At 34.6% G+C, this 27,733-nt stretch overlaps 1 protein-coding gene across 2 annotated transcripts in view; it reads right to left on the bottom strand.

Moving 5' to 3' along the window:
• The window catches only part of TTBK2 (tau tubulin kinase 2), an 80,899-nt gene that overhangs the window by 26,435 nt on the left and 26,731 nt on the right, over positions 1 to 27,733 (bottom strand). For both annotated transcript variants that reach the window (XM_063159118.1, XM_063159119.1), the window contains exons 4-12: positions 22,619 to 22,692; positions 21,461 to 21,601; positions 19,610 to 19,714; positions 8,005 to 8,070; positions 7,347 to 7,439; positions 6,235 to 6,360; positions 3,111 to 3,268; positions 1,946 to 2,162; positions 329 to 540 (exon numbers count right to left, since the gene is read on the bottom strand). In XM_063159118.1, the coding sequence (XP_063015188.1) occupies positions 329 to 540; positions 1,946 to 2,162; positions 3,111 to 3,268; positions 6,235 to 6,360; positions 7,347 to 7,439; positions 8,005 to 8,070; positions 19,610 to 19,714; positions 21,461 to 21,601; positions 22,619 to 22,692 (1,192 nt within the window). The remainder of the gene's footprint in view (positions 1 to 328; positions 541 to 1,945; positions 2,163 to 3,110; positions 3,269 to 6,234; positions 6,361 to 7,346; positions 7,440 to 8,004; positions 8,071 to 19,609; positions 19,715 to 21,460; positions 21,602 to 22,618; positions 22,693 to 27,733) is intronic.

Raw genomic sequence — 27,733 nt, forward strand, 5'->3', positions numbered from 1 at the left:
ACTTTATTATTCAGAATGACTTGTACTGACTGTCAAGAGTATGCCATCAAAGAAAAAATAAATACTAGGGTTACAACCACTAAGTTTGAAATAAAAAATTCCCAGGTGAGGGACTCCAACTTCAACCGTATTCAAGCACTAAGAATTTTCTAAAGCAGTTAACAAGTAGTGGAATCCATTAATTGAGCAATATAATGAAAAATATTTGCAGTAACTTGCATAAGCATACTCAACAGGTCCATTCCTGTTCTTCACACAGCATAGATAACAGTATCCTAACCACATATCCTTAAAAGATCCTAGCAAAATGATACCATAATTTCTTTACCAGGTCTCAAGAAACTTATCAGTGTCGGGCTTGGACTCCAAGGTCATACGCTTCTCCAGTTCAAAGCTGTGAATGGAGCGCAGCTTTCGCACCAGTGGAACATCTCTGTCTAACTGGGTGGTCTCTGAGCGAACTCGAATTGGAGAACCAAGACTTGGGGCATTTAGCATTCCATTCCCTGGTCCATGGCTGTTTTCTTCCTCTGTGGCAGCCTGTGCAAAATGTAAAGTAAAAATGTAACTCACCAGGAGAGGCAAAACAAGAGGAAGACAAGGTACTGCATGGGAAATACCCGCCAAGTTTTTAGACTGTGAAAAGCCAATTTGTGTTTGGAATGGTCCTTAAGTTCATGCCATAGTTAAGTTATGAGTTTAGATATACTCTTCAGCACACATCTATAGCTGACAAAATACTGGCAATATATTGGTTCTTGTAAGTCTGAGAATGGGAGTATCAAAGACACAGTAATACAGTTACATTTACTCTGATACTTCAAACCCATCTCTGAAATTTTCTTCAGTAATAGTGTGAAACCTAGCATTTGGTAGCATCTTTGGTCTGCTTCACAATCAAGTGCTCTTATTAAAGAGAAGCTAGCTTTCAGGCTGTCTTTTTGATTCTCTGGAGCATATAACACTGTTATACACTAAATCTACTAAATATTTCTGTGACTTTAACCTATGTTTTAACCCAGCTGCATTCTATCTTAATAATGACTGAACACGATTTAGAATAATAACTTAACATGATTTAGAGCTGAGAAATCATGATCATCCTTGGTTTCTACTGGTGTAACAGAAAGTACCTTTGCTTGAACTACAACAATCTCCTTTCTCTCTCTTTGGTAAAAATAAACAAACAAACAAGCACATTGGAAAGCAGGCACCATGCCTTGGTCTTTCCCACAATACATTTGTTTTCCTAGCAAATAATGAGTAACAGCTTCAAAACTAGACAGCCCTCCTAGATAAAGAACATTTTAGTACCAGATCTGTTTTCATGTTAAAAACACTGTTATATTAAGAAAGAGGCAACATATGTCCAAGTATGAAACACAGTGATTGTGAGTAAGAAAGAGAGGGACGAATTCTCAGCAACCACTTTGGAAAATAAAGCAGTATTCTCTTCTAAAGACCAGCCAATGAACCTCTGAATCAGTACAAATGTATCACATCTTATGGAGACAAAACCACCAAGTGAATTAAATGGATACTGCCATTCACACTGAGGATTTGTTGACTGGAGAACATTAAAATCATCTTTTGCACATTTAGAATCTAGCTTCTACATATGCAAGATGCAGGAAAATTGCTTTGATTTCACTCAGTGAGCAGGAATGAGGATAATGTCTGAAGAAAACAAATAGGAGTAAACTACAAAGAGTCTCAAATTATCAGCAAGCTATTAATCATAAAGACCTGATAAAGTGACACAAGTCTCAAAAATCTGCCTGCTTTTTTCAGCATATAAAATGTGTTATCTCCAACATAAATAATTTTCTTAGGTCATTCTGGTTAATCAGTATAAGTACAACTGCCTTATTAATTACATCTTATGGGCACTACAAGAACATGAAGCTGTGCAAAGATGGTCTTCACAATGCAGATTTGAAAGTACCTTACAGATCCCCAGTTTTATTTTGTTTCTGTTTGCATCCATTTCTTCCCAAACATCTTTTTCCTGAGGACGCTGATGTCCAGGGGATCCAGGTATTTTCTCTGGTGATACACCAACAGGAATAACATTCTCTCCATCACTGAGCTGTTCATCAGGGAATACTTCATCTGTATTTTCCCGCAGCAAATCTCCTGGGATAGGAGTGGCATTGGCAATTCTACAAAAGCAGTTTAAAAAAAAATCAGAAAATTAAAAATTTTTATACTCTCATGTGTTTACAGAAATTATTTTCTATTTTAAAAGAAAGAAACAAGCAAAAACTTACAAAGAAAATCACATTTCTGCAGAAAAATAAAGCTTGGAAATTATTTAATATAACACTTCCAACTTCTTGGCTTTCACAATTTATTTAATTTAGGTACATAACAAAATGCAAATAAAAAAATACTATCACATAAAAGTTGTTTATTCAAATGTTTGTGAAGCCATTTCTGAGAAAATTTGCTACAGATCATGTCCAGGCTCAACTTCTCTCCTGATTCTTCTCTATGTATTCTTCTATTAAAAAAAATTAATGGCACCTATAAACACTTCTTAAGTTCATCCATAAACACCTCTGATATTCTTCAGTCCCCTGAGAAGAGTATGGGTGTTATTGAACATCACATCTTTTCCAACTTACTTCATTACAGAATGTCTCATACAGCATATTAAATATTATTTCAAATACAACCAAAATCTACTTCCAAATTTCTTATAAAGATCCAGTAATTTTTCAAACTTATAAAGGAAATTGCAGCTAGAAATTTATTTCAAGATTACAGAAAACAACAGGTTTATTTCCAGGCAGTTAAATTTCCAGGCATTTAAACTCAGGACACATTATTTCGTTTCACAAAATACAATTTAGCAAAGGATGGATGAGGAAATTTACATGCAATTTCCTGGAGTACTATTTTTATTGCTATAATTTTAGGACTGCAGTGCTGGTCTTTTAGGACAGTATAAACTGGAACCCTAAAAAGGGAAATACTTCAAATGCTCCCAAACCTCCCTTCCTCTATGCATTCAAACTCCTGCAGCAAAAACCTGAATTATGGAGGCAATTTCCCTTTGGTAGGAAGCCCCTCTGTGGCTGCCACTGAAGAGACCACACAGTGCATACCCAATTGCAGCTGGTGTGAGCCGAGTGTGCAACTGAGGGGTGGTTGAAGTTGTTGTTGTTGTCAGAGAGCCATCAGTTCCACTCTTCTCCCAGTCAAAAGGGTCGCTTTCAACAACCCCAAATGTTTTCATGCTGTTGTCAAACACAGACATGAGAAGCTGAAAATAAAGAAAAAAGTTAATAAGCTTGATTTTTGTCTAAGAGACCAAGTAATTAAGAAATATCCTGATATTTATTATCAGGATATTTATTTACTTATCCTGAATATAATACTGAAGACAACAATAAAGAGTTTTTTATATTAAACACTTCTCATTTTTTCAAGACTTTGAGGCCAAAATATACAAAATTACATTTTATTGAAACAGAAGAAAAAAAATCCACGCACATCTGTGTTTTTAAGTGGCATGAGGCAAAGATACACCATAGACTTTAACAGAAAGACAGAAATACACACAGAGAAGCATAACTACATTGCTGCAGAATACCATACAATGGCTCTCCAGCAGAGGAGGAGAAAATACTACATTTGGTAACACCATGAAACCTAGGAAATGAATGAGATGTAGAAAAGGATACTGATCTGCTAATTCATAATACCTTTGTGTATTAAGAACCACAATAATTTACTTCATATAATGCTAACATTTATACTATATAAATGTCTACGTGTTCAACTCCCATTTTATGCTATGAAAAAGCCTTAAGTAAATTTGTGTCCATGACGGAGAAAAAAATGGCATCACTTTCCTCTCTCTGTGAAACAAACTTTGTCTCATTCTAATAGCTGACAGGAAGGCTGTGTCCATATCATTCTCTTACTCTGCAGCATTTCTAAGGTTTTTTTCCCCTAGAAGCTAAAAATCTGGGGTTTCTTCCAATCCAGGATGCTGAAAATTCTTCCACACTCTCCTTTGCCATACCCTTTGGCAACTTAAAATAGATGGAAAGTTTGGATCATTTTTCTTGTATAGAGTGGTCTCACCCATGTAATTTTTACTCTCAAGAACCTTCTGTGTGCCACCTGTCCCGGTCATTTTTGTAATCCTACTGAAGAGCACAAAGCCATAGTTCACTCTGTCCCTTATGTACTGTGTTTAATTCTTCTCCTCCTCTAAACATTAAGTAGTGTCTCTGAAGTAATTTTTAAAGCCATTCTCTTTTAAATCTTTTCAACAATTTCTGCTATAAGCCAAATGTAAACTCAAATGCTTATTGATATCAGGAGGCTGAGGCACTGTATGCATAAATACTTGAAAAAAATAGACATCTGATATTGCCAAATCAAACATGGCTTCTCGACCTTGGTGATGAACATTTTAGACTACAAACCCTTTGAAGCAAGGATACACATACATTCTTGTTCAGTGCCCACCCAGAAATACAAGGAGTATAGTAGGTAGGAATAACACCACTGCAAACACAAGTTAAGAGAGACCAGAATTTAAAAGAGCGTTCTCACTGCTCTAAATAAAACCACCCGGTTCTGCTCTAAAGCACATGAGCAAGACTGTGCTGTAAGGCTCAGGCTGCAGCTACACAACTGCAAATGTTCCATGAATAGCCACAGGATTGTAAATTACTGGGCTTTCTCTATCATGGAAAAACTCTCTCCTGGTATCGTGTTAATTGCTGAGTGCATGCGCTGTGTTAGATACAAACAGACCACAGAAAAGGATCTGCAAAAATATGACTGTCTATATGCTTTATCATTCAGATTCTGCAATGTAAAATGTATTTACCAGTCTATAATTAAGTTTTTCTATGCAACATCAAAATTTCTGCAATAGTACTTTTTACCATAGGAAAAAAAATCTGATACATCTTTATAACTAGGCACACAAGACATTGAAAATTTTTCCTCATTTAATTGTAAACTATAGGATAAATTTCATGGAAATTTGTAATGGAGAAGAGGAAAAAAAATCAAAGTATTTATTTTTCAGCAATACTGAATATTTTTAGTATTGGTAACAACTGAATATTTTTAGTATTGGTATTGAATATTTTAACATTCAAACTTTTTCACAAAAAAATATTTATTTGTTTTGCAAATGTGCAGAATCATATACCAGTAGATTTAGAGAAATCCACTTACAACAGGAAATCAGTTATTCCTTGAGATTTTCAGCTCTTATTCCAATTCTTATATATCTTGATTTCTTTGTTCTACCAAGCAAAGTAGACAAGTTGCTCTCATTAAAGTTACAATTCCAGAATTAGTCAGATTTATTTATTCAGTTGAACCAATTACACTTGAACATCATCAGAAACTCATTCCTTCTGATTCCACTGATTTAGGGAGTTGAACCCAGGCACAGAGGCAGATAGGTCCTGCAAGTGGGAAGCAGGAATGCATGTCTCTGGTAGCCAGAAGGAAGGCACACAGGGATAGCTTGCCATGGTGTGCAGTTTGATCAGTACAACTTCTCACAGTGTGTGAGGCTGAAAAAAATGTCAAGTCTTTCCCTCCCTGCTTCTCCTGAGCACTCCTCTGCTGCTTTCCACAAACTGGGAAGAAGTTCTACATTTATTTATTCTTTAATCATAGGTCAACACTGAGTGAGTTAAGACACATTCTACAGCATATGCTCTCAGCACATACCACCTTACCACTGAGCAGAGGCTGCCCATTTCAGCAGGCAACACTCTCTTAAACAAAGAAATATGACTGGTCTTCTGTGATCTCTATACACAATACTTCAGTTTTTTTCCACTCATACCATGACTGTATGTTGTGCTCTAGCTGTAGGTGTTGAGTTCCAGACTTTGGAAAACTGCCAGAATGACAATCCCTGAAAGAACAATCTGATCAATTTACTTACAGAGCACATACTATAGGCTGTGATAGTAGGATAGCTCCCAGCCCTAACAGAATACTGACTGAAAGACAGGTGTCAATTGTTCTTAGAAACTTTAAGGGAAGTCTTAACCTTCCCAAATGGAAAAAAATAACATGTTTGAACCACAGAGTTTCTGTGGCACTAAATGGTCATTAAATTAACTTTGTGGTGCACAAACCATAATAACTATCAAGACTACACAATGAAATCAAAGTAAATTGAAGATGAAACAGCATAAAATTCTTTATAAAACAGAAAGACAAAACAGTACAAGTGTTTACCTGGTAATCAGGCTTTGTGAAGTAATCCAAATTAGAAATGTGATCCAGAAAAACGTTGAATTCTTGAGGAAGATGTTTCAACATAAGTCTGTGTTCGTACCTTTCTTTAATGGAGCCCACTTGCTCCTAGGAGTGAGTAACACAACACACATTGGCACATCTTCCTTCTCTGTTACAACATACTCACATTCTCTGTTACAGCCATTAAATACACCACTAGCCAGAGAGACAGGTCTCTACATTACACTGAATGGTAGTCAGAAAGGCCATTCTACACCTGATACCAAGACAGGAGATTCTATAGGTTTTGGCCTCAGTACATTTGCAAAATAATGTACAAACTCCAAATTCAATATGAAAAGCCATTTAGTTTTCTACTGTGTTTTTGTTGTCTGTGTTTGAATGCTGACTGATACGAAGAACTGTCACTAAACACTCCAACCCTTTCTAACAGTATGTTTTAAAGGTTTAAACGTGTTCTTACATCATGTCAAGCTCAGTCACTTTTTAGTGTATATTCAGTCATGTAAGATGCACAAATCCAAACCAAAAAGGAGATGCTACCTATACACCACACTGTTATCTACCAATACACAAACCACATCAGAGAGTAACCTGGTTTCAATATGATTTCAAAAGAAGCTGCAAGAAGCAATAACAGGTTGATTAGATATTGTTTCTTTGCATACTTCACCTATGACATATGATTAAAGCACTACTGCATATTGCCCAATCCACTTTCGTTCACGATCAAATAAGAAATACCTATTTCACAGATAATCAAAACAGGTTAGACATTTTAAGCATGTGATAGCTGAAATAAAGTACTCAAGTGGTAACAGGAATAATGAAGTAAGTGGCAAATATACACTTACTTCTGCCCTTCACAATAATTTCAATCTAGAAGTATAACCTCCTTTCTTCCTAGAACACTTAGTAAAATTTGATTGCTTTTTATACCATGACACTAGTCACAAGAACTAACACTAGAAAAAACTGGAAAATGTAATGTTAAAATTATTTAATGATTCTAAGAGGAATCTTTATCACAGCATTTCCCTGGAATCCAGAAGTAAACCTTCCTTTTGCTCTGGTTTCACCTTCAGCTTTACCTTATCTTTTATTTTTCTCCAAGGCAGCTGCCCAACCACAAATTCCACCAACATGTAGAAGAGAGACCAGAGGTCATCATGCCGACCCATTTCCTGTAAAAGGAAGTATTATTTTAAAGCATATTACAAATACCAAAACAAATGGGAAGATAAGTTCTTTACTGCTCGAAACTTAAATTATTATATAAAATTTAATATAACCTATGCTGCAAAACAAGTTAATTAAATCCAGTGGCTATTTTAAGGAGAAACATACAAGTAAATTTCCACAGAAGACAGAGAGAAATACAATAAAAGTTGAAGTGTGTTAAAATAACAGGGCAAATCTCTGTTAATTCAGATTCCTTTAGAGTATGATATTAAGACAATATACTGGGCATTATGTACCTCATAAAACTCAGTAGCTTCACTTTTTTAACTTATTAACTTGCAATACAACTGAACACCAAAGATAAGTATTAGAATCACTATTATTCATACAAGAAGTTTTTTATCCTCAACTACTGTAAATTACATTATCCTTTCACAAAATGTATAGCTGTTAATTTCTACATAATAAAAGCACAGATAAGAATACAAAAAAGGAAATTAATAGTAACTGTGTTACTGACTGCTTCCAGCTGCATGAGACGGTTTAGGTCCAGACTGTGATACTCACTCTGTTTCTATGTGCGTTGATTGATGCGTATCGTACCGTCCCTCGAAAACCAGCAACAGCTCGTGGCTGCCAGAGAACAGGAGAGAGACTCATTGTCAGAAATAAACCCTCTGACTACTGAACTTGGCATCTACAAAGTGAGTACAGAGCCACAACATATCTCGTTTGAGATTTTATTTCGGTTTACTGTGCTGCTACAAGTTCTCAGTGGAAATTCAAGTGGACACTAACTGGCTGACCAATAAATAGCAAAGGTTGCATTAGACACCAATTTAAAATATTTATTTCTTTCACTTTCTGAAAACCAGCATTTCTTCCCTGACACTCTAGAGATCTCGTGATCTTAAGTCAATTGATGTTTTATAATCAGAGAATGTATTTTCCCATCCTTTTTTTTATTCAAATAAACGTATTACAGAAGGAATTATATAAATTTATGACAGCCACAATTAGTAGATATTTAATTTTTTTCAATCAAACTGTGATATTATTACTTTGCCTAAGATATCCAGATATCCGATCCATGCTACCCCCTTAATTAATCATTATATATAGACAAAACTGCCAGGACTATTAAATTGGCTTTCTTTTATGCAGTCTTATCTTCCCAATAAATAGTTGGTTTTGTTTCCTCTAACAATGAGCATAAGAAGCTTGAATTATTTACCTCACCTCTGACTTGTACTTAGAGAGGTAATGGTGATTTATCTGGTCTCCCAAGACTCACGGCAATTCTTAATTTTTTTTTTTTTTAATTTGCACAATACATTGAAAAGTCTGGTTTGATATACACACAAAGACAACCACAATACATAATTGATACCTTATGAAGATAAAACATTTCCACCTCTCTCTACCTATATATATATATATATGTATATATTTTTTTCTTATCCACCAACAAATGCTATACAGAGGTATCATTTAAATAAATCAAGGGCTGCCATTACCATCAATAAATCTAATTATTGAATCCAGCAGGATTACACAGCAACATCTTTAAAAAAGGATTCAACAGCCCATATAATCAATATCTGCTAGAGTAGTACAATGAGACCTGAACCAGTGTTAGTTAGGGCAGAGAATATTTTATAGGATGTTCTTAACAAGAAGAGGAACTCAGATGATATTCCATAGATCTTAGACTTTGCATGTCATCATACAATTTAAATGGTGCTCAGATCACATTTCATGTTCAAGCAGGACAGACTCAACTGTCTGTCTGCCTTATTTTTAATTCTACATCATATTCCACACTGAACATTACCCCTGAAACATTACACTGTAGTTGCAGAAATTTCACAGTACCATGCAATTAGAAAAAGAACAGCTCAAAATGCTTTGGAACTGCTAAATTTAGGCAGAAACATTTTTTTTTTAAAAAGCACCTAAATCTCCTTAGTAGTTCTGCAGGTTGGTAAATCATCCAACTAAAGGTAATATAGCATCACTGCCAAGACAATGAAAATGCAGACAAATTGCAAAAAATATGCAGTTTAATGAATAGTATTTTCTCAGGAGGGCATTGAGAGCTTAAGTTTAAAATAGTTGCAAATACAAATTCCATAAATCTCAAGAGCATATAGTTTCAGAAGTGAAATCAAATGTTTGCTGTCTTTTGCCTCTGGCATGAATGTTAAAAAGGAAGGACTATATTCAGTTTTACTTAGTTAAATATTTCTGTTCTTCTGAGAATAATGGAAAATATGAAACCGAGGATGAAATGCCACTTTCATTTCTAGCATCACGACTTCAATTTCTACTTGATAACTAAGACAAAAATGCTTCAGTTGCTGGACAAATAAAGAAAAAAGACTAAGAAATTTCATATGATAACTAAATTATCCCACTCAGTTTACAAAAACTAAAAATCTGACCTATTCCACTTCTGTCCTGGGGAAGAAATGTCCATATGAGGAAATTCACTGTGTACCAATTCAAATGTTTTTGAATGTTAAAGTCACAGCCATCCTTATCTGCCCTAACATGATTTCAATTATCTGAGAATCACCTGGATGGGAAGGAAAAAAACAAAAAAAGAATGAATACTGTTTCTATCTATGAGCTTATAATGAAGTAAATTCTGTATTCTTTATTCCAGCAAGGGCATCTAAAATCTTTCACTGTCTCTTGCCTTAAAGTATCATTTCTATAATCAGAAGTAAAAGCATATGTCACTCTGTTCTATTTCAAGATGCAATAAAATACCTTTAGTAATGCAGCTGGTCACTTTTCAATAGCAGTATTACAATGCCACACAACAATAATAAAATAATTCTATCATGTCTTTCTTGGCATGAGTGATGTTCTGTAGGTCAAATCAAGTTTGCCCAATTCAGAACAGAACTTATAGACTTCTGAGCATTTGCATAACTTCTGAAACTGTTTCAGAAATTTTCATGCATCTCACACCATCTCATGTAGCCAAAGAAAAATACTAAATCCTTCAAATTTAAGTTAAAAAAAAATTTTTGAAGATACATGCAGATGAATTAAGCTTATCCAGAGACTACAATGAATTTTTCTACTTATAAAGGTACTTTTTAAATGTAACATCAGTTTTCTTTGGAGATGTCACTGCCCTGGAAACACTTGGCAAGGTCTCAGATAATCTGCATGCAGGAAATTAGCAGTTCCTAGTAAAGTGAACTATTTCCACTAAGCACACAGCTTTCAGACTCCTGGGAGACAGTATGCTTACAAACCTATGAATGTTGCTTTTTTGGAGTGGCTGTGGAGGAGGAAAATCACTCTCCTTAGCTCAGTTCAGTGTCTCTAGATAAATGCTCTGGGTTTATTGCTCGAGGCAATATTGGAAAGGTTACACAGAAAAAAAAAAATTAATTTATTACCGCAGTCACAGAAACCAGAAAATCAACATGAAAAAAAAATCAATACTGGTTCTCAATCAGGCCATGACTGAGTATTCCCAAGTGTCTAGGTTTTGCACTGAGAAGTCAGCAATGCTGCCTCTAGAGTAGGGTTCAAAAGCCATAGGGGATGGGTAGAGAAGCAGCCAGCTACATTATCCCTATTTTCCTTTGCTAAAGGTAGACTTCTCCTTTTTTATATTTTCCCTCAAAAAAGATAATTTCTTAGATCAAATTCCATCAGAAATCTATTTCCTTGATTGGAACTACATACAGTTTCAATTCTTTGAAACCTTTCTTCATAGCTTCAACAATTCATATTCCAATCCTCCCCTTTTTGAACATATAGACTTTGCAGTCTAATGTAATGCCTAGCACATGTTAGCACCAGTTTAGAACAAGTGAAAATTTCAGGGATCACTTGAGTAAGGAAAGATCAAGCAGCTGAAATACAATTGCCATTACAATATATTATAGTTCTCAATTGATTTTCACTGCATATAAGCTCTTCAAACCCACACTTTCAGCTCTATCTTAAAATCCACATCAGACACTAATAATTGAGTACATGGACTTAGAACTTTTCATCAACCCATCTCCTGCTACTTGTTGGTATGACACATTACTTGGCCTCAGATACACCTAAACAAATGTTGTCATTTCCAAAAACTCACTGCAGCTGTCTGATCCTATGCTACCTAGTTCCAGCAGAAGCTGAGTATCAAGGTAAGTTAACAACTAACAATACAATTAAATTTCACTATTTTGAGTTCTAATAGATATGTGACAAATGAAAATTTATCGCCTACTGCATGTGCAATAAAGAGCAACACCATCTCTAAGACAGCAGTATTTAATACACAAAACATCTCCTGAGCTACTCAGTTTTCAGTCTGGAGTACTCAGCCAATATGATGCATGAGCTAAAGACTACAGTCACTCCACAGCACATTTATGAGCAGACAAAAAATCTGGTGGGCTGAAGAGGGTAACAACCTACTAATGTCTGTCACAAACCTAAACTTACTGCAGTGAAAAATCACACAGGATAAGTCTGCCACATGTGTTTGCTTTGCTCCCTGGAATCTTTCTTCTTTCTCTTATTCCAGGAACTGAAGCAGAGATTACTGTAAGAAGAATACTATCTATATAAACCAGCTATGCACTGGCAAATAATTTCCCCACAGAGCAGAATATTGTTTTATTTATCTCTGTAAGCAAAATTTTTACAGTTGTTCTGCACTTAGCTGATTGGAGAATGGAGACCTTATTTTTTTAATGTTTTGTAGTTATTTTTTTATGTTTTGTACATATCTAATTTATTATTTATAATGATAATATCATATATTAAAGAGTTGCATAAATCCAGAAGTAGATTGTTTGAGTAGTAGGCTTATTTAAGCTATGGATGGAAAGCAAAAAGTCTCAAGGAAGCTAATGTACATACATGTACCTTCTTTCCAATTCTCTTCCCTATCCCACAGGGGCAGGAAGGGGGTGGGGGAAATGAGCAAGAAGCTTTGTGGTACTTGGTAGCCAGCTGAGATTAAACTATAAAAATAAAATAACACATTTTCTTCCTTTTAAATGATTCAAAGTATTTTTTCATAACTCAGCAGAGAATTTAGCCCATAACTCAGAAAGAACTGGAAACCAGAGTTTCTGGTTTGATTGTCATTTGCTTCTATTTTCACCAGAAAACAAATTTTACTGGACCAAACCATCTGTCTTTCCACCACCATAGCTTTTAATTTCAAACAAATAGGACAGCTCTCAAAGACTTTCAGTTCCTGCAAATTTAATGCAAATTGGTGATTAAAGACAGAACCCAAATTAGTACACTGACACAGAGACAGACAGTTAAAATTCAATTAAAATGGCTCACATCCATCTTAAGAGACACCAATCAGCTGGTCAACCAGCATTAGTTTTACATGGCATGTAAATACAAGCCCAGTCCCAAAGGTGCAACTAGGTAGTAATCAGAAAGGTAAGCTCTAGCATGAAGCTGAAAATAATAAGAAATTTGGAGGGCATAAGGGAAGCAGTGCACAAAAGAATAGAAAAACTGTAAGTTTCATCATTCATAGAATAATTTCTTTCAAAACTAAGATCAAATATCACTAGAAAAATTATTTCTTTTCTTTGTTTTTTTTTTAAGGCTGATACAGCCCATTCCCCTGAGCATCTATTAGCTATACAGAAACTAAAAGAACTGCTGCATCAGAATATAGAACAGCTATAAGCACCTTTCAGAATGTCAGATTTAAATTTCTATAGTTAAATTGTTTAATGATTGTTTGGATATGATACCAGTGTTCTGCACACAACAGAAAAGAAGGAAAAAAAATAAACAATATACCCTAACAAAGTATTCTCTTATCATAATTTTTCATATCTCAGCTATTAATCAAACTGTTTGTTCAGGCAGGATATCATGTATTTAGTTCTATTTTTCGCCCCAAAACCCTAAACTACAGGTCATCAAGAATCTTCCTCTCAAATATAACCACACTCGTTTTCCTTAAGTTTTTGTTTAATTATTTAACTCCAAGATTATTCCACTGAGGTGTTACAAAACAATGTCACATGATATGAAATTTGTATATCCATTCGGCTTTTGTCACCAAGTCGATTGATAATGCTCTTTTTTTCATCTTTTGCATTAATTCACCACCTGCATTTTTCACCTTGTATTACCACACACAAGACACCAGCTGTCTGTCTGGGTAACACTGATTTACTTCATTACTTTGTCAGTAATACAACCAAACTTGCAAGGATCACATTCAGTGGATGCTGAAAATGCTACTTATATATCCTACTATATCTACACTGTATATACATATCTAGCTACTATATATACACTATAAGCTTGTGCCCTTACTAATCTCCTTCTATGTCCTTGAATGAGGTTTTAGCACACAATAATTAATGTTACACTGGCAGGTGTAACACAGCTGTATCATTATCGCTGTACGAGCCGGTCACTGGTAGGTGTTATTACAGCTGTGCATTACTTTAAAAACCTTTGAAACCAAACAGTCTAACAATTACTTTAATCTCTGTCTTCTTCTTCTATAATTCTTTCAACTCATGCATACCACTTATAAATCAACATTAATCAAATAAATACAAAGATGTACACATTAAAATTATTTAATTTTTTTTGTTTATGATTTCTTGCTCATTCTATGCCTTTCTGCTGATTTATAGAGAGTTCAGTACAAATGTAATACATATTTTTAATGCTTTACAATCCCAGCTGTTGCATCTTCACATAAAGTCCTGAAGAGAAATAGAAAAGGCTATTAAGAAAGCTGCTCTCAAAATACATGGTTAAGATACCTGTCCCTATGTCTGCAGAAAGTTGGTAACAATGAAAAATTGGACTTGGTTTTGCTTTGTTAGGAAGAAATTCTTTTCTCAGAGGGTGGTGAAGCACTGGAACTGGTTGTCCAGAGAGGCTGTAGATGCCCCATCACTGGAAGTGTTCAAGGCCAGGTTGGGTACGCTTGAGTAACCTGGTCTATGCAAGGGAGTGGGAACCAGGTAATCTTTAAGGTCCCTTTCAACCCAAACCATTGTACAATTCTATGTGTTCACAGCTTCTTCTCATTACTTTATGCCTTTGTTAAACAAACAGTGAAGAAACTAATAAAAAATATTATTTTGGGATTGCCCAGTTACAGACATTTGATCCTGGGAACTTCTAATGTCAAATTTCAGCACACACATGTCTTTGTTTTGTAAGCATTGGAGCAGAGGTGTCCAATACATCACGCATAGCTTCCATGCAGTTGAGGAGGAAAAGTAACTTCTTGTCACAATCTTGTTCCAAACAATTATGTTGCAAGCTAATGGTGTATTCACTTTAAGAGACAACTTATAAAAAGTCCCCTTTGAAGTATGTCAATGTGTAAAAGCCTCAGTGAACTATTACACAGAAACTTATTAACACATGTTTTCCAAAAAGCTCTGAGGAAAATGAAAAATATTTCAAGAGGAAAAATAAATACTCTGTTCCTTGTTTAGGTGTACACATGTAATCCTCAGCTAATCATATCCCTCTGTAACGTACTGTTCAGCACTGAGAGAGGCCATTACTGAGGGGAGATAACATAAGGTAAATGCCAGCGACAAAATGCTTCTCAACAGGATGAAAGAGCAACTGAACAGTGCATTTAACAAAATGACATGCACCATTACCCTGCAGCACAGTGCTTTCAACAGTTTTGGTCAGGTATGGAAGAGAGGCCTCTTTAGAACAGTGGACATATTTGAGCTAATTATTTTTTATAGTCATGATACGGTGCCCAAAGATATCAAACAGCTCCCTGGAACTCTCCTGTACTATTTAATTATTTTCCATTAAATCTGCTGCCATTTAATACTGTACTCATAAACATATCCTAGTTGTCCTTGGACTTTGCTTTAACCTGTGTCACTTAAAACAAAGGTGTGTCAAGGAACTGCTAAAGAAAGTCTACATCTACTACTACATCTTAGTGTTCTTTAACTAACACCAAAACCAGATCAGTTTCACAATTTTCTTCAGATTGAGGTGCTGCCAATCATTTAAATTTAATGGGTGGTCTCATTTTATTCCAAATTTTATTAGGAATGCCATCAGTAACTATTCTTGAACAACTTCCAGTATACAGATTTTTATTTATAATAAATTCACACAGTCAAGGGATTATTCAGTAGTTACTAGCATAAATTCTAGATCATGAAGAGCACTGGGGCAAACAAAAAAACCTGCACCAGTTTTAGTCAACACTATCTATGGACCACTTATAAGTCTTATTACCTAAAGTTGTATCAATGTTTGCTATAATAGCATTTACTTAAAAAGGAGATCAAGAACTTTAAGCTGTCCATGGGTCCAAACATTTTTCAAAGAAGACAAAAGACTTGCAGTGACCATTTTGTTTACAATAGTCTAACTTCACCATTGGCTCCTTTAGTTCTCAAAACTATCCCACTCCTTTTCCCTCATCATAAAAATCATTTAATATAGCTTTTGGATATAGCTATAAAAACAATGCTCTCTTCCAAATACAGAAATGAACAACCTGCAATTCTTCTGCCAAGATGAGAGGAGGTAGGGCAGAACAACATGGAAGTATTCTCTAGACTTCCTCAGCAATCAAGATAATCCAGAATCTTACTAGAAGAAGCATCCATGCAATTCAAATGTATAACCATTCCCAAATTTTCACAAGTAAAAAACCAAATGAAAATTCCAGTATATAAGAAATTTATACCTTCTGTCCCTGTATGTAATTGAAGTACAGTAGACTTCCAAAGCTTTCAAAATGGATATAACACTCTGCTTTTTTATCTACCAATACATTTTTTGTGAAGTATTCTGTGGAGGATTGTTTGGGGTTGCTTATTTATTTGTTGGGGGTGTGTTCCATCGTTTTATTGGTTCTTTGTTTTGGTTTTGTGTTTGTTTTTTCTTTAAAGTATTCAGCTTCTTATACTACATTTCTAGGACACCATCTGTATGTTAAAGTGAAACTTGAAGATAAAACCCCATTTGCTGGAAAATCCTCAGAACCTGGGGGCACTGATGAAAGGCAAGCAGCATTTAGCTGATTTGTACAGAAACACCTGATATGGAATAACATGCATTGTTTGATGTGAACAGCTTTGTAACTGCTTCCCTAGACAATAAAATATCTAGACATTTGCATTCACAACTGCTTTCACAGCATTTTTAAGGGTCAGACTGTACAGCAGCTGGTGCATCTCCTCCTTTAGCAGAAGTCAAAGACAATTTTTGTCACTGACAGGTCACCAGTAAAGAGCATGTGTAGTGCCTCAGAAAATTTTGGTGGGTACTCTGTTGCCTTTGGATTTGAATATTTCTGTTAATGTTCAGAGTAAGTACAGTAAAATACTTTAAATCTACTTAATGTTAAAAATAATGCAATTTTGGTTTTTTTACTTGTTTTCAAATAAATATAGGAAAATTTAGACACTTGAAATTAAGGTCATGCTGTATACATGACAATGAGATTTCTGATTAAGCTCTTAATTTTATTCAAGTAACCACTGAAGAATGACCTAAAACGTAGTCACAGGGAAGAGCAGCAGATAGGTGAGGAGATGGGAGAATGCAGTCATAGAGTAGCTCTCCCCTTGACCTAAAAAGTCTTATTTATCAAAAATACAACAACTTCACAAAAAAACTATTCTCCTATGACTACATTTCAACCCACTAGTCACGATAGTCTCAATAAAGGAATCCCACATTCCAAACTAAATACCAAATTGGGCAAAAGGGAAATTTCTCCTTCAAATCTCTTTGCTGAGTCGAAATCATCACATTCAGGGGACTGGCTGTTAACTTGAACAATTCTTTAGGCTGCCAGCCAGTAAGACCTGTATACCGAGTAGAAAACCACTGGTGTTTTAGATGAAAAGGTTTCATCTAAATGCCACCTTCTTATGGATAGGGTTTTAATTCTGTTACTCCCTAGCTTTTTCACCTCAGCTTGCATATATATGTTGCACTATCTTCTTTGTAAAAAAAATGAAATTCACCTACTTATAATTTGCAATCTACATAAATAAAAGACCACAAAACTCAGGAGTATGATAATATATGATGGCTGAAATTATGGACTTTTAAAGAACTATGACCTAAAATTCTTTTTTAAAGGTTAATCTTTTTAACAGCAAAGACTAATGGCTTATTCTTTTATTTTATTTTGCTTTCTTAGTATTAAATTGAGTAGTACCTCAGAAAACAGTTGTGGTTAAGGTTCCCTTTAAAACAGGAGTGATGACAACTGCCTAAGAGCAGGCTGCAGTACTGATCATGTTAAGAATGCAAATGTCCTTCGCATTTTGTCCCTCAAGGTTTTCTATTTCTGTACCACAGCTGACACCCTCACTTTCCATTTTCAGCATGTAAACAGAGACATGGAAATTGATGGCTGTATGAAGTTAGGTTTACATGCAAAAAGAATCATTTATTCTTTGCCTCCATTAAAAAAACAAAAATATGCTAGTATTTACTTCAGCTATCTTTAAGACAATAGCAAACAATAACAAAAATGTTAGGTACTACACCCTCAAAAAGCAATAAACAGTAGACTATGAATCTCATAAATATACTAAATTTGCATCCTGCTAAATGTATTTGCTTGATGATTAGAGTATCCCTATAATTAAATTCTGATTACCCTGCTTTGCAGTAATCAATTCTTATCTACATCATTAATTCATTTATTGGCTTCCTCTCTCCAACAATTTATTTGCTTGCCTGTGCTTCATCCTTCCTTCTTTTAACAGCCTACATCATCCCCAGCAGTTTTTGTTCCTCCCACACTCAGTTTTCTCTCTTCTGATCCTTTCTGTTCCCAGAGAAGGTTCCTCCCACCAATTAGTAGTTCCTTATCAAACTCCATTTTATCATTTAATTCTACATGTATCCCAAATACCCGCATCCTACTATTGTCCCCACCATATAGAATTTAGTATCAGAAGCTGTTACCTTTCATTCATCTTTCACAAACATACAAAATGCAATAATTGTTTGCTTCTGATTTTTAAGTTTTAGCCAGGTAATAGCATCAGATCATACTACTTAATAAACTGCAACTCTTCACTACTCTCTTCAACGTGTTTATTCACTTTATAAATATCTTATTAGTGAATACAACAGACATATCCCTCTCTCCTTGAAGTCAGCTCCTCACAAGCATAGTCATTCAGACAGCTGGAAGACAGGGCAGCTTTGGTAAAATGAATCTGTCAAAATTAGCAGTTAAAAATGTTTTATTTTACAATAGTAATTCTGAGAGAGAACTATCTGTAGCATGAAAAAGTCTGCAAAGCCTTGTTTTTGTTTTATGCTTTACGTTTTTCTTTCAGTTTTGAAGATTCACATAGACCACTATAGTAAAATGATACTACAAGAAGAAAACTGCAACTATGACAAATTAATTTTAAGGCTAATATCTGGAACAAGTGGGAAACTGTCTCTGCTAACTGAATAACCCAAGATAATGTAAAATCCCTGGATCCTTCAGATGAGCAATAAAGGCATTTGCTTTTGACAGCATGCTCAGACATTGGGGCAGACTAATAAAGCTTGAACACATTTTCATTATGTAAAATTGTCCCTCAAAACACTCCTTCCTGTAATTTCCTGAAATGACCTTTTACCTCTCTTTATTAAGAGGGACAATATTTTCCTGTAAGGAAAAAGTTAAATTTGAAATTACAGTCCCAATAATTATGTGTCCTATCACTGTTTTAGATTTTCTCTTTCAGATTATATGTATTCAGTTTAGTGTCTGATTTTACATTTTCTCCTCAGTTTTTTTTTTGTTGTTGGGTTTTGGGGTTTTTTTAAAAATATAAATATAATTATATGCAGTATAAAACAGCAAGTGAAATTCAGCTCTGGTATACTTTTCTGCTATTTAATGAAGACCTATTTATCATTTGATTTTCCAAACCAAATGACAGATTATCCCAAAGTATCTTAGATGTACACCTCTGTCTCAAGCCAAAAACCAGAAACCCGACTCATTCCCTACTGCAAATCTTTAAACATAATTAATAAATCATATGGCATTTCTGACTGGGGATGGGGTTTGTCAAGCTTACAACAGTTACCAGTTCAATGCAACTCCAACACTTCTCCAGAAGAAAAGACAGCATACTACCACACTCAAGAATTTGGGTTTCAACTGTGAAAAAAATCTTACTGGTCTGACATCCCCACATGAGTTGGTAAATTGCCGTGCTAAGCCGAAATCCAGCATAAAACACTTCCTACAGGTGCTTGGAAAACGTCCCATTGCGAAGTTTGACTAGGAAGAAAAAGAAATACAGACAGCTAATAGATGAATACACACAGGTTTCAATATGTTCAGATTAATGCAACAACACAACCAGAAAATTAATATTCTATTTCTCTATTCTTCCATGTTTTAACTACTACTGAACTCCCAATAAATTTGAAGAAAATGCTGTTAAGAGAAACAGGCATCCAACTTAGCATATCTGAACAGTGGCCTAAATTGTCCAAAGAACTTGTCATCTTACTTTATGATGTAGAATATATTAATTTTTAGCAAGAATTTTCCAATCATGTCACCTACTCACAGAATTTCAGTGTTGCCTAATTGGTCTCAAGGAAAACAAACAATCAAGGATTTCAAGATCGGAGCTCAGCGCAAAGAGTTAGTTCCAGCTAATTTTTTCTCTCCAATTTCACTTGACATTCACTGCCTCTATGCTCTTCTCCTATTAAATGAAGGCTTGAATGGGGATGGGTCAGGGGGAATACAAGTTTTATAAAAAATTGCCAGGAAGAAGTGATGGAAATGAAATTTTCCTAATGTACAGAAACTTGTTGGAAGTTTTATGTAAGCATCATTCAGCTGACAGGAAAGTTAGCAATATATGTCAGATATAACAAACTGTCACTGTCATATTTTCTGGAAAAATCTCCTTGCCCAGGATTTTGCTCCTAGGAAGCTGAGAAGCCTCAGAGAAAAATGAAAACAATAATTATTTGATTTGCTTCTCCTGTGTTTTGCTGCTTTGGAATGTGTTTGGAAATGTTTACCAACAGGTGATTGTTCCATTGGTTTCATGTGAATTGTTTTGACCTAATAGCCAATCACAGCCAAGCTGTGTCAGGGTTCTGGAAGGAGTCATGAGTTTTCATTATTATCTTGTTAGCCTTCTGTAAGTATCCTATTCTTTAGTATAGTTTAGTTTAGTATTCTTTAATATTATATAGTATCTTAAAATAATAAATTAGCCTTCTGAGAACATGGAGTCAGATTCATCATTCCTTCCTCCCTTTGTCTGGGAACCCTTCAAATACAATAACAAACTATATTTGCATCTATTGAAAATACAAAAATTTGCTTATTTTTCCTCATTTACAAATTCTGGCACTTCAGAGTTCTAATTATATTTGTCATACAGAGCAATATCAAAAATAGGTGACTGAATTTCAGGAATAAATTCAAAGAAAAATAGAAAATAGTAAGAACAAAAGCATGATACTACCAGGAAGGCAGTCTCCTGATACTAACCTATTAACAATAGATCTAATAAGAATTTCACCATAAAAAATAGTTTCCTCATACAGTCTGTCTTTCACGTTCTTGTTTGTTGAAAATATATTAAATACATAAAAACTGCTATTGAAGGACTTATAAATACACTCTACAGTTAGTATCTATTCTTTTAGATTTATTATATGACAATATTAATTGCCATTAGTCAAGCACATTATGTTATATCTCATGGCAAATACTCTTGGTTACATAATGCTAAAGATAAGGGTTGGAAGTTTTAACTACAGCAAATTGCAAGGAGGCCTAAACTGGAGACTAAGACTGAAAAATACCAAAGTTACTCTTGTTGCAATCCAACATTAATTACTAGCAAAAATCTGCCCTACCTGATGATTAAACATTCAATTTTCCATCCTTTTTCATTTTTGCATTTTAGCAGCGAGTATAGAAGCTATTCTTACTTATGCAGCCATCTAATGACCACATCTTACTTGCCTGTTTTGATTTAATGGGCAGACTTACTGGTTTTATGTCCCTGTGCAGGAATCCCACAGAATGAATACTTTCAATAGATTCCAAAATCTGCTTCCCAAGCCGCAGAGTGGTACTAATGGTGAACGTCCCTCGAGACTGGCTACGACGCAGGTCTGCCAAGTTCCGACCCTGATAAAATTAAAAGGACATTTTCATAAAAAAATACTAATACCAAGATTCACAGATGCTGTAAAGTCTTCCTACTTCTTCTTTAGTGGTTTATGATTAACCATGAAATACTCTCAATACCTATTTTCACACTCACAGGTAACACATCACACCTAAATGTAGTGACTGTATGTCTGCAAGTATCTCCAACACTAACTTTAGAATTTGCTTTTGAAAATGCAAACTTAGTACCTGTCTGTTCCTGAAAACATGGAACAAACTAATCTCTATTAGAAGACCAGTACAAACACAATTACTTAAAGTTGTATTTTTGTCACACCCAAAAAAGGCCCCTGAGAAAATGCTCATGAAGACTTCTTCACACTCACTTTTTTAAGGAAAAGTACATAATTTAATTGCACATTATATCAAACAGATGAAAAAAATATCATGTAGGAAATGCAACACCATGACATCATAAAACTGTTCTTCTACAATAACAGTTGAACAACAGTAGGCACTAGAACACACTTTGTTCACTATTAATATTCACCAGGATGACAAAGGACATTACCCCATAACTCTAAGTACTAAGCACCTATTTTATACCTTTTTAATGAACAAGTCTTTTAGTAAAATGAAGTGTTTTCTTTTACTTGCATAGGATAATTTTTCATTTTTATAAAAAAGCTAACAAAATACAGAGACTCATATAATACATTTTAGACTATCTTCAAGTGAAGACTAAAAAGGAAGGTAAAATATCTCAGAAGACATCACAGTTTACTCTTCTAACAGTCTGGTCTTTCTCAGGATGCAAGCTTTCTCCCTTTTGAGAAAATTATGGAAAGGATATAAAAGGAAAAAGATATAAGGATATGCTCAATTTACATTCACTTACTACAATGCATTTGTGATCTTTGGGGTGTCTTCTGTTTGCTTGTTTAGTATCCTCTAAAATTTCACTTCTATATTCATATACACTTGGCTAATAAACCTAAAGCCACTAGCAAACATTGAACACTATGATACACTAACCTGCAACTGCATGACCACATAGTTAAATCTGTCATTCCGTCCACATCCTATGAATCTACAGACATGATCTTTTCCTAAGAGAAAAAAAAGCAAATTAGCCCATAATAATGAAATTTTGTGGTTTATTCCTGTAAATAGCTAGGAAATTACTGGAAAACATGTAAAATAATAAATTAAGCCCCACACAGTTCAACAGCAATAAAACCAAAGTTAGCTTCTCTTTAATTGCAGGTAGAACTTTCTCCCATAACCACAGCTCTCACTCTTCCATAAGAAAAAATGCATAACATCATGCCTAAATGTCCACAAATTGGAGACATTTTGGACTGGAAAAGGTTATTGTCTTACAAATCTAATGGTTTGTAATACACAATATTCCTAGCCAATATTCCTCTTTTCTGTAAGTTGCAGATGCCATGATGAAAGAAAACAGTAGTACTACCTGTGAGTTATGTTTTGTATTAAAAAATTGTAGAAAATGTAATTCAACTAATCTAATTTATTAATATCTTTCTCTAGAACACAATCATTGCTGTTTAGCTACAAAAGATAAATAAAGATAAAAATATACTGAAAAAGGGGGAAAAAAAATTAGAGTTTTGTTTAAGCCAATTTTCTTTAAAGCCTCCTCCTGTCCTAGGAGCAAACTGCAGAGAAGACAGGTCAAAAATAATCTCCTTGCTATCCTGCAGTTGTAAATCAAAGCAGAAGATTCCCCAGGTAAATACAGAGAAAAAGGCAAGCCAAAGGCTGCAGCTGGAAACAGAATGGGAATGCAAACCTCGTGTCATTTTGGTACCAGTGTTCATTGACTTGGCGAAAAGCTGTGACCCCTTATGATCCCGATCTGCCCCATTCTATGACAGAACAGTGAACTGTAGGATTAAAGTTCCTCAGGCCATTTACCTTCCTTTCCCACACCAATGGAAGCTACAGCCAACAGAAAGCTGATGATCTCAAGTGGTTGCTAAAGATGTGTAAAATTTGTCACCTATTATTTCTATCATCAATATCTTTACCCTTAGGATTACAAGAATGCCATAACCAGGGAATCCCCATCCCACTCGTGACTGTTTTCAAAACACCCTAATGTCTAGCTACAGATCTGAGGGCACTTTTTGCTACTGCTGCACTGTAGCTCCATCAAAACCCTAAAACTTGACCCTACAGCTTCTAAATGGTTTCAATTCAATTTCAGACTTGACAGAAAAGTGGTCGCCTGTTCCTTGCTTCCTCAGGAAGCTGCCTGCCACATCCAATTAAAACGGCTTGGTAGGCTCTCTTAAACAATGAAAATCTGACAAGATTCATCAAAATAATTTATTTTAAAAGATATCTCTACATTTCTGAAAATATGTAAGTGCTAAACTTTAAGCATCACCATTTTTTCTCCACTTTTTCCTTCCACCCATTTGTTCAAGACAGGCAATATTACAGACAGTATAATTTTATGAAGAAAAAGGATTAGTAGCAAATTTATCAAGATGAAATTTTGTATATTCATTCCTGTAATTTCCATTAATGAAGTCTCATCTTAAATAGTTATGATTAATTTTACAGCCACTTGTGGGTATTGTGAAGGAACATCTTCAGAGAAAGGTATATTAGTCAGATTTTATCTGACTAATTCAGTAAACGTCTAAAACTCAGTTTAGTCAGAGAAATCCCACTTCGACAGGAGCACCAACTCAGTTTGTGTGGTAAATTTCCTAGAAATTTTTACATAAAATTGAGGAAAGAGGAAGGACAGAAGTAGAACATAAATATCTTATTCAAATAGAATGATCCTCCACCACTCCAGTGGGGCTATGCACACCTACTACAGCCTTTTCCTCAGCAGGAAAACAGTATTTTCTTACACCTGTGAGCTACACTGCTGAGCTACAGAGTGAGAAGATGATGTTAATAGGCTGCAGGGAACAACTCTGCCCTTGAAAAACATCCTAGGGAGGGTGCTAAGCCTGTGTGCCATTCCTCAGGCTGCTGCAGTGTAGCACTACAGCAGCTTTAGAGCCTACACCAGACACAGCCAATAACTAAATTACACTCCAGAGCTGTAAATGAGTGAGGGAGAAGTCTGTAAGGTTGTGTGAGACAGAAACCAACTGAGTGAGTCTCACTCTCACTGAGTGAGATGTGATAAATCTGTCTTCTCCCATCTGATGGTGGGAACAGATGGCCTTAAAACATGCTTAAACAAAACAACCATCTGTTGCAGCAGATTTCTTTCTTTTTTTTTTTTTTTTTTAAGGCAAAAATAAGAAACTTAAAGAGTTAAACAATATTCTGCAACAATAATTAGGAGACAGCAGGGAGAAGAAAAATTAAGATGTAATTGATGACTAAGCTGCAATAAATGGCCGTATCAGTGAGCCTAGTCCTCCTTCACAATTAAGAGACAAGTCATACAATTGCTCACATATTCCAGCAGGCTTTGCTAGCTCAGAGTCTTAAAAAGAACTTATTTGAAGTTTTTCATTAGTCACTGTACTATGTACAAAGATACTACTTTTATATACTTCATTATACCACATAGTTATTACTCATTTTACCCCTGCAATAATGACCACACTGTTTTAATTTCAAAAGTTTCTGAAAATGAAGAATGGTAAGAAATAGTGCATCCCTACTTCTGCAAACATCTATTCTTATATCAGTTTCACAGTTTCTGTGAAGTAAGACTCTAGTACAGATACATTCAAAAGCATGTTTATAACTATAGTAGTCCTAGGGATATTTATAAAAATGTCCCTAGGACTACTATACACTAGAAGAACACACCTGTTGATTTATTCTCTTCTAAAAGCCTGTTTCTTTATAATATTCCACAAACTGCAATATTTTTTAAAACTCAGATCCAGACGTGAAGAAGATCTTCACCAACACTGCAAGCTCATTGTCTCTTATTACAGAGGAAATTTTCCAAAATTTGAAATAAAAAGGATTTTCATGACAATTCTATTCCTTCCTCTCTACGACCAATGTAACTAGAACACTTTGCAAGAAGAGAACCTAAAGCCATAGAGAAGAGAAGAGTAATTATATATACTCATACATACATACACCAAAAAGGGGTAGAAGAACAAGATAAAAGTTGGTCTTAGAGGATGTATGATAATATAAAGTTGTTACAAAAATATCCTAAAAGAACTGTTTACAATTTCACCTGGTCAGAATTTTCATGAAAAGAAAAAAAAATGTCAAAAATAAGACTAATTTCTACATTATAAAAAAAGCATTTAGGAATAATAATAAAAAAATTTTAAGAAGTAATTATAAAGTTTTCTATTCCCCATTCTCATCAACTTTTCTTCATTTTCCCTATGCTTCAAATTTTAAGCCCTTCCATAATGAAACTTGTGACGGTAAAGAAATTAATGCAAATGGCTCCTAGGAGAAAAAAATTTCCTATAAAACATAATATGGTCCCTACCATAACCTTATTTAATAAAAAACCTTCCAAGTATGGATAAAAAAAGCTGCATGTAAAACTAAAGTACTGTATCTATGCAAATTATAAATCACAATATATGCAAAAGGTTCATTGACCCATCTCTTCACTAAGTTTTCTTTACTGATCACTGACAATATTCCTTGTCTAAAACCAGAGCAGTAACAGTGTTAGGTGTAAACTTCCCCAACAATGACTGGAGGTCACCTCTAGTGTTACTATCACCATCAACTTCTTTTTTTTCTTTTGTGGTGCAAGAGAGCAACAAGTTATAAAAGGTAAGGAATAATAAATTTAGATTGTTTTCTCATAAGAAAGATTGTAAAATTGTTATTTTTAAAGATCTCATATAAAATCTGATTTTCAGTTATACAAAAGCTTCCATTTATTATTTGCTCAGAGAAATAATACTGAGAAAATAAATAACATAAATATTTATTTGGATTACATATTTTGTGGATTATTTGTCTCAGTGGATCTGTTGGTCATGTGTTTCATTGTTCTGTTCTTTTTATCTAGATGTTTCCCATTATTGAATAGAACCAAAGACTCTTCTGTAGGAAGACTTGGACTGTTTGGAATTATAGTTTCCTAATTATTCCTCGGAGAGCATAACTTCTGTAAGGCCCTATGGCAATTTTTTGCACATAAATATTTTATTATTTCATCAACTTTTTCCGCATGTATTTCAAAAGATAAAAAAGTTTTGACTAAGAAAAAATCCATTTTCTAATATCTTAACTGAAATTCCACCATGCTGTAATTAACAGTGGAAAGTTAAAATGCACTCCAGTTACACAGTCCTATATAAGGTTATGATTTTATAAATCCATTGGCATTGTAGTGCTACCAAATTGCAGTGTTTTCTTTCAGCTCTACTAATTTCCTTATCATCTAGTTCTTTCATCTATTCCATTTTAAGGACTCTGGGTTTTGTAAAATAGAATCAAGCTCCTGTGTACAGACAAAGACCCACAAACTCTTGGAAAAAATTAATTCTGAGCGTTTAAAAACCCCAGGAGTTACAGAGTATTTTGTTCTTCAAAACTCATTGTCTTCAGGATAATTTCTTTCAAGAATCCTGACAAATATTTTTCAAACTTTCAAGTGGCAATATTGAATTTTCCTATTCATCTCTGGACTAGAAACTTTAAAATTCTAAGAAAATCTCCTTGCTCAGCTATATAATAGTAAATGTTTTAGTGAAATCCTTGAAACAGACAAAAGCATAGGAACAGTTTGTTACCATCATAACATGTGACATGCTTGCCCTCTTAAATCTATAGAGGCTGTCAATTCCTGCTGCAGTGTGACCTTTACAGCACATTAGGCAGCACCATATGTCATGCAGACTTTGTTTTATACAAAGTAAGACTTCGGAAAAATTGGGCTGCTGACAGGAACGCATGTATTATTCAAAACCTTCCAGAATAAAAATAATAATTTTTAAAGAAAAAGTAATTGTTTAAACTATCTTTCTGTAATCTTGTGTTGCAAAAACCAATGAAGAGAAGTCACTGCATATTTCTCTGTATTGATAACTTCATTAAAGTATCTAAACGTACAGAAAGCGTGACTATCCAAACTCTGGTTCAAGGAATTGAACCCTGGAAGTATTTCAGGATTTTATATGCCAGTAGTTTTCTCATACAAGTTACAGTATT

This window comes from Melospiza melodia, chromosome 6 (genome assembly GCF_035770615.1).
Source record: "Melospiza melodia melodia isolate bMelMel2 chromosome 6, bMelMel2.pri, whole genome shotgun sequence".
Taxonomy (NCBI): Eukaryota; Metazoa; Chordata; class Aves; order Passeriformes; family Passerellidae; genus Melospiza; species Melospiza melodia.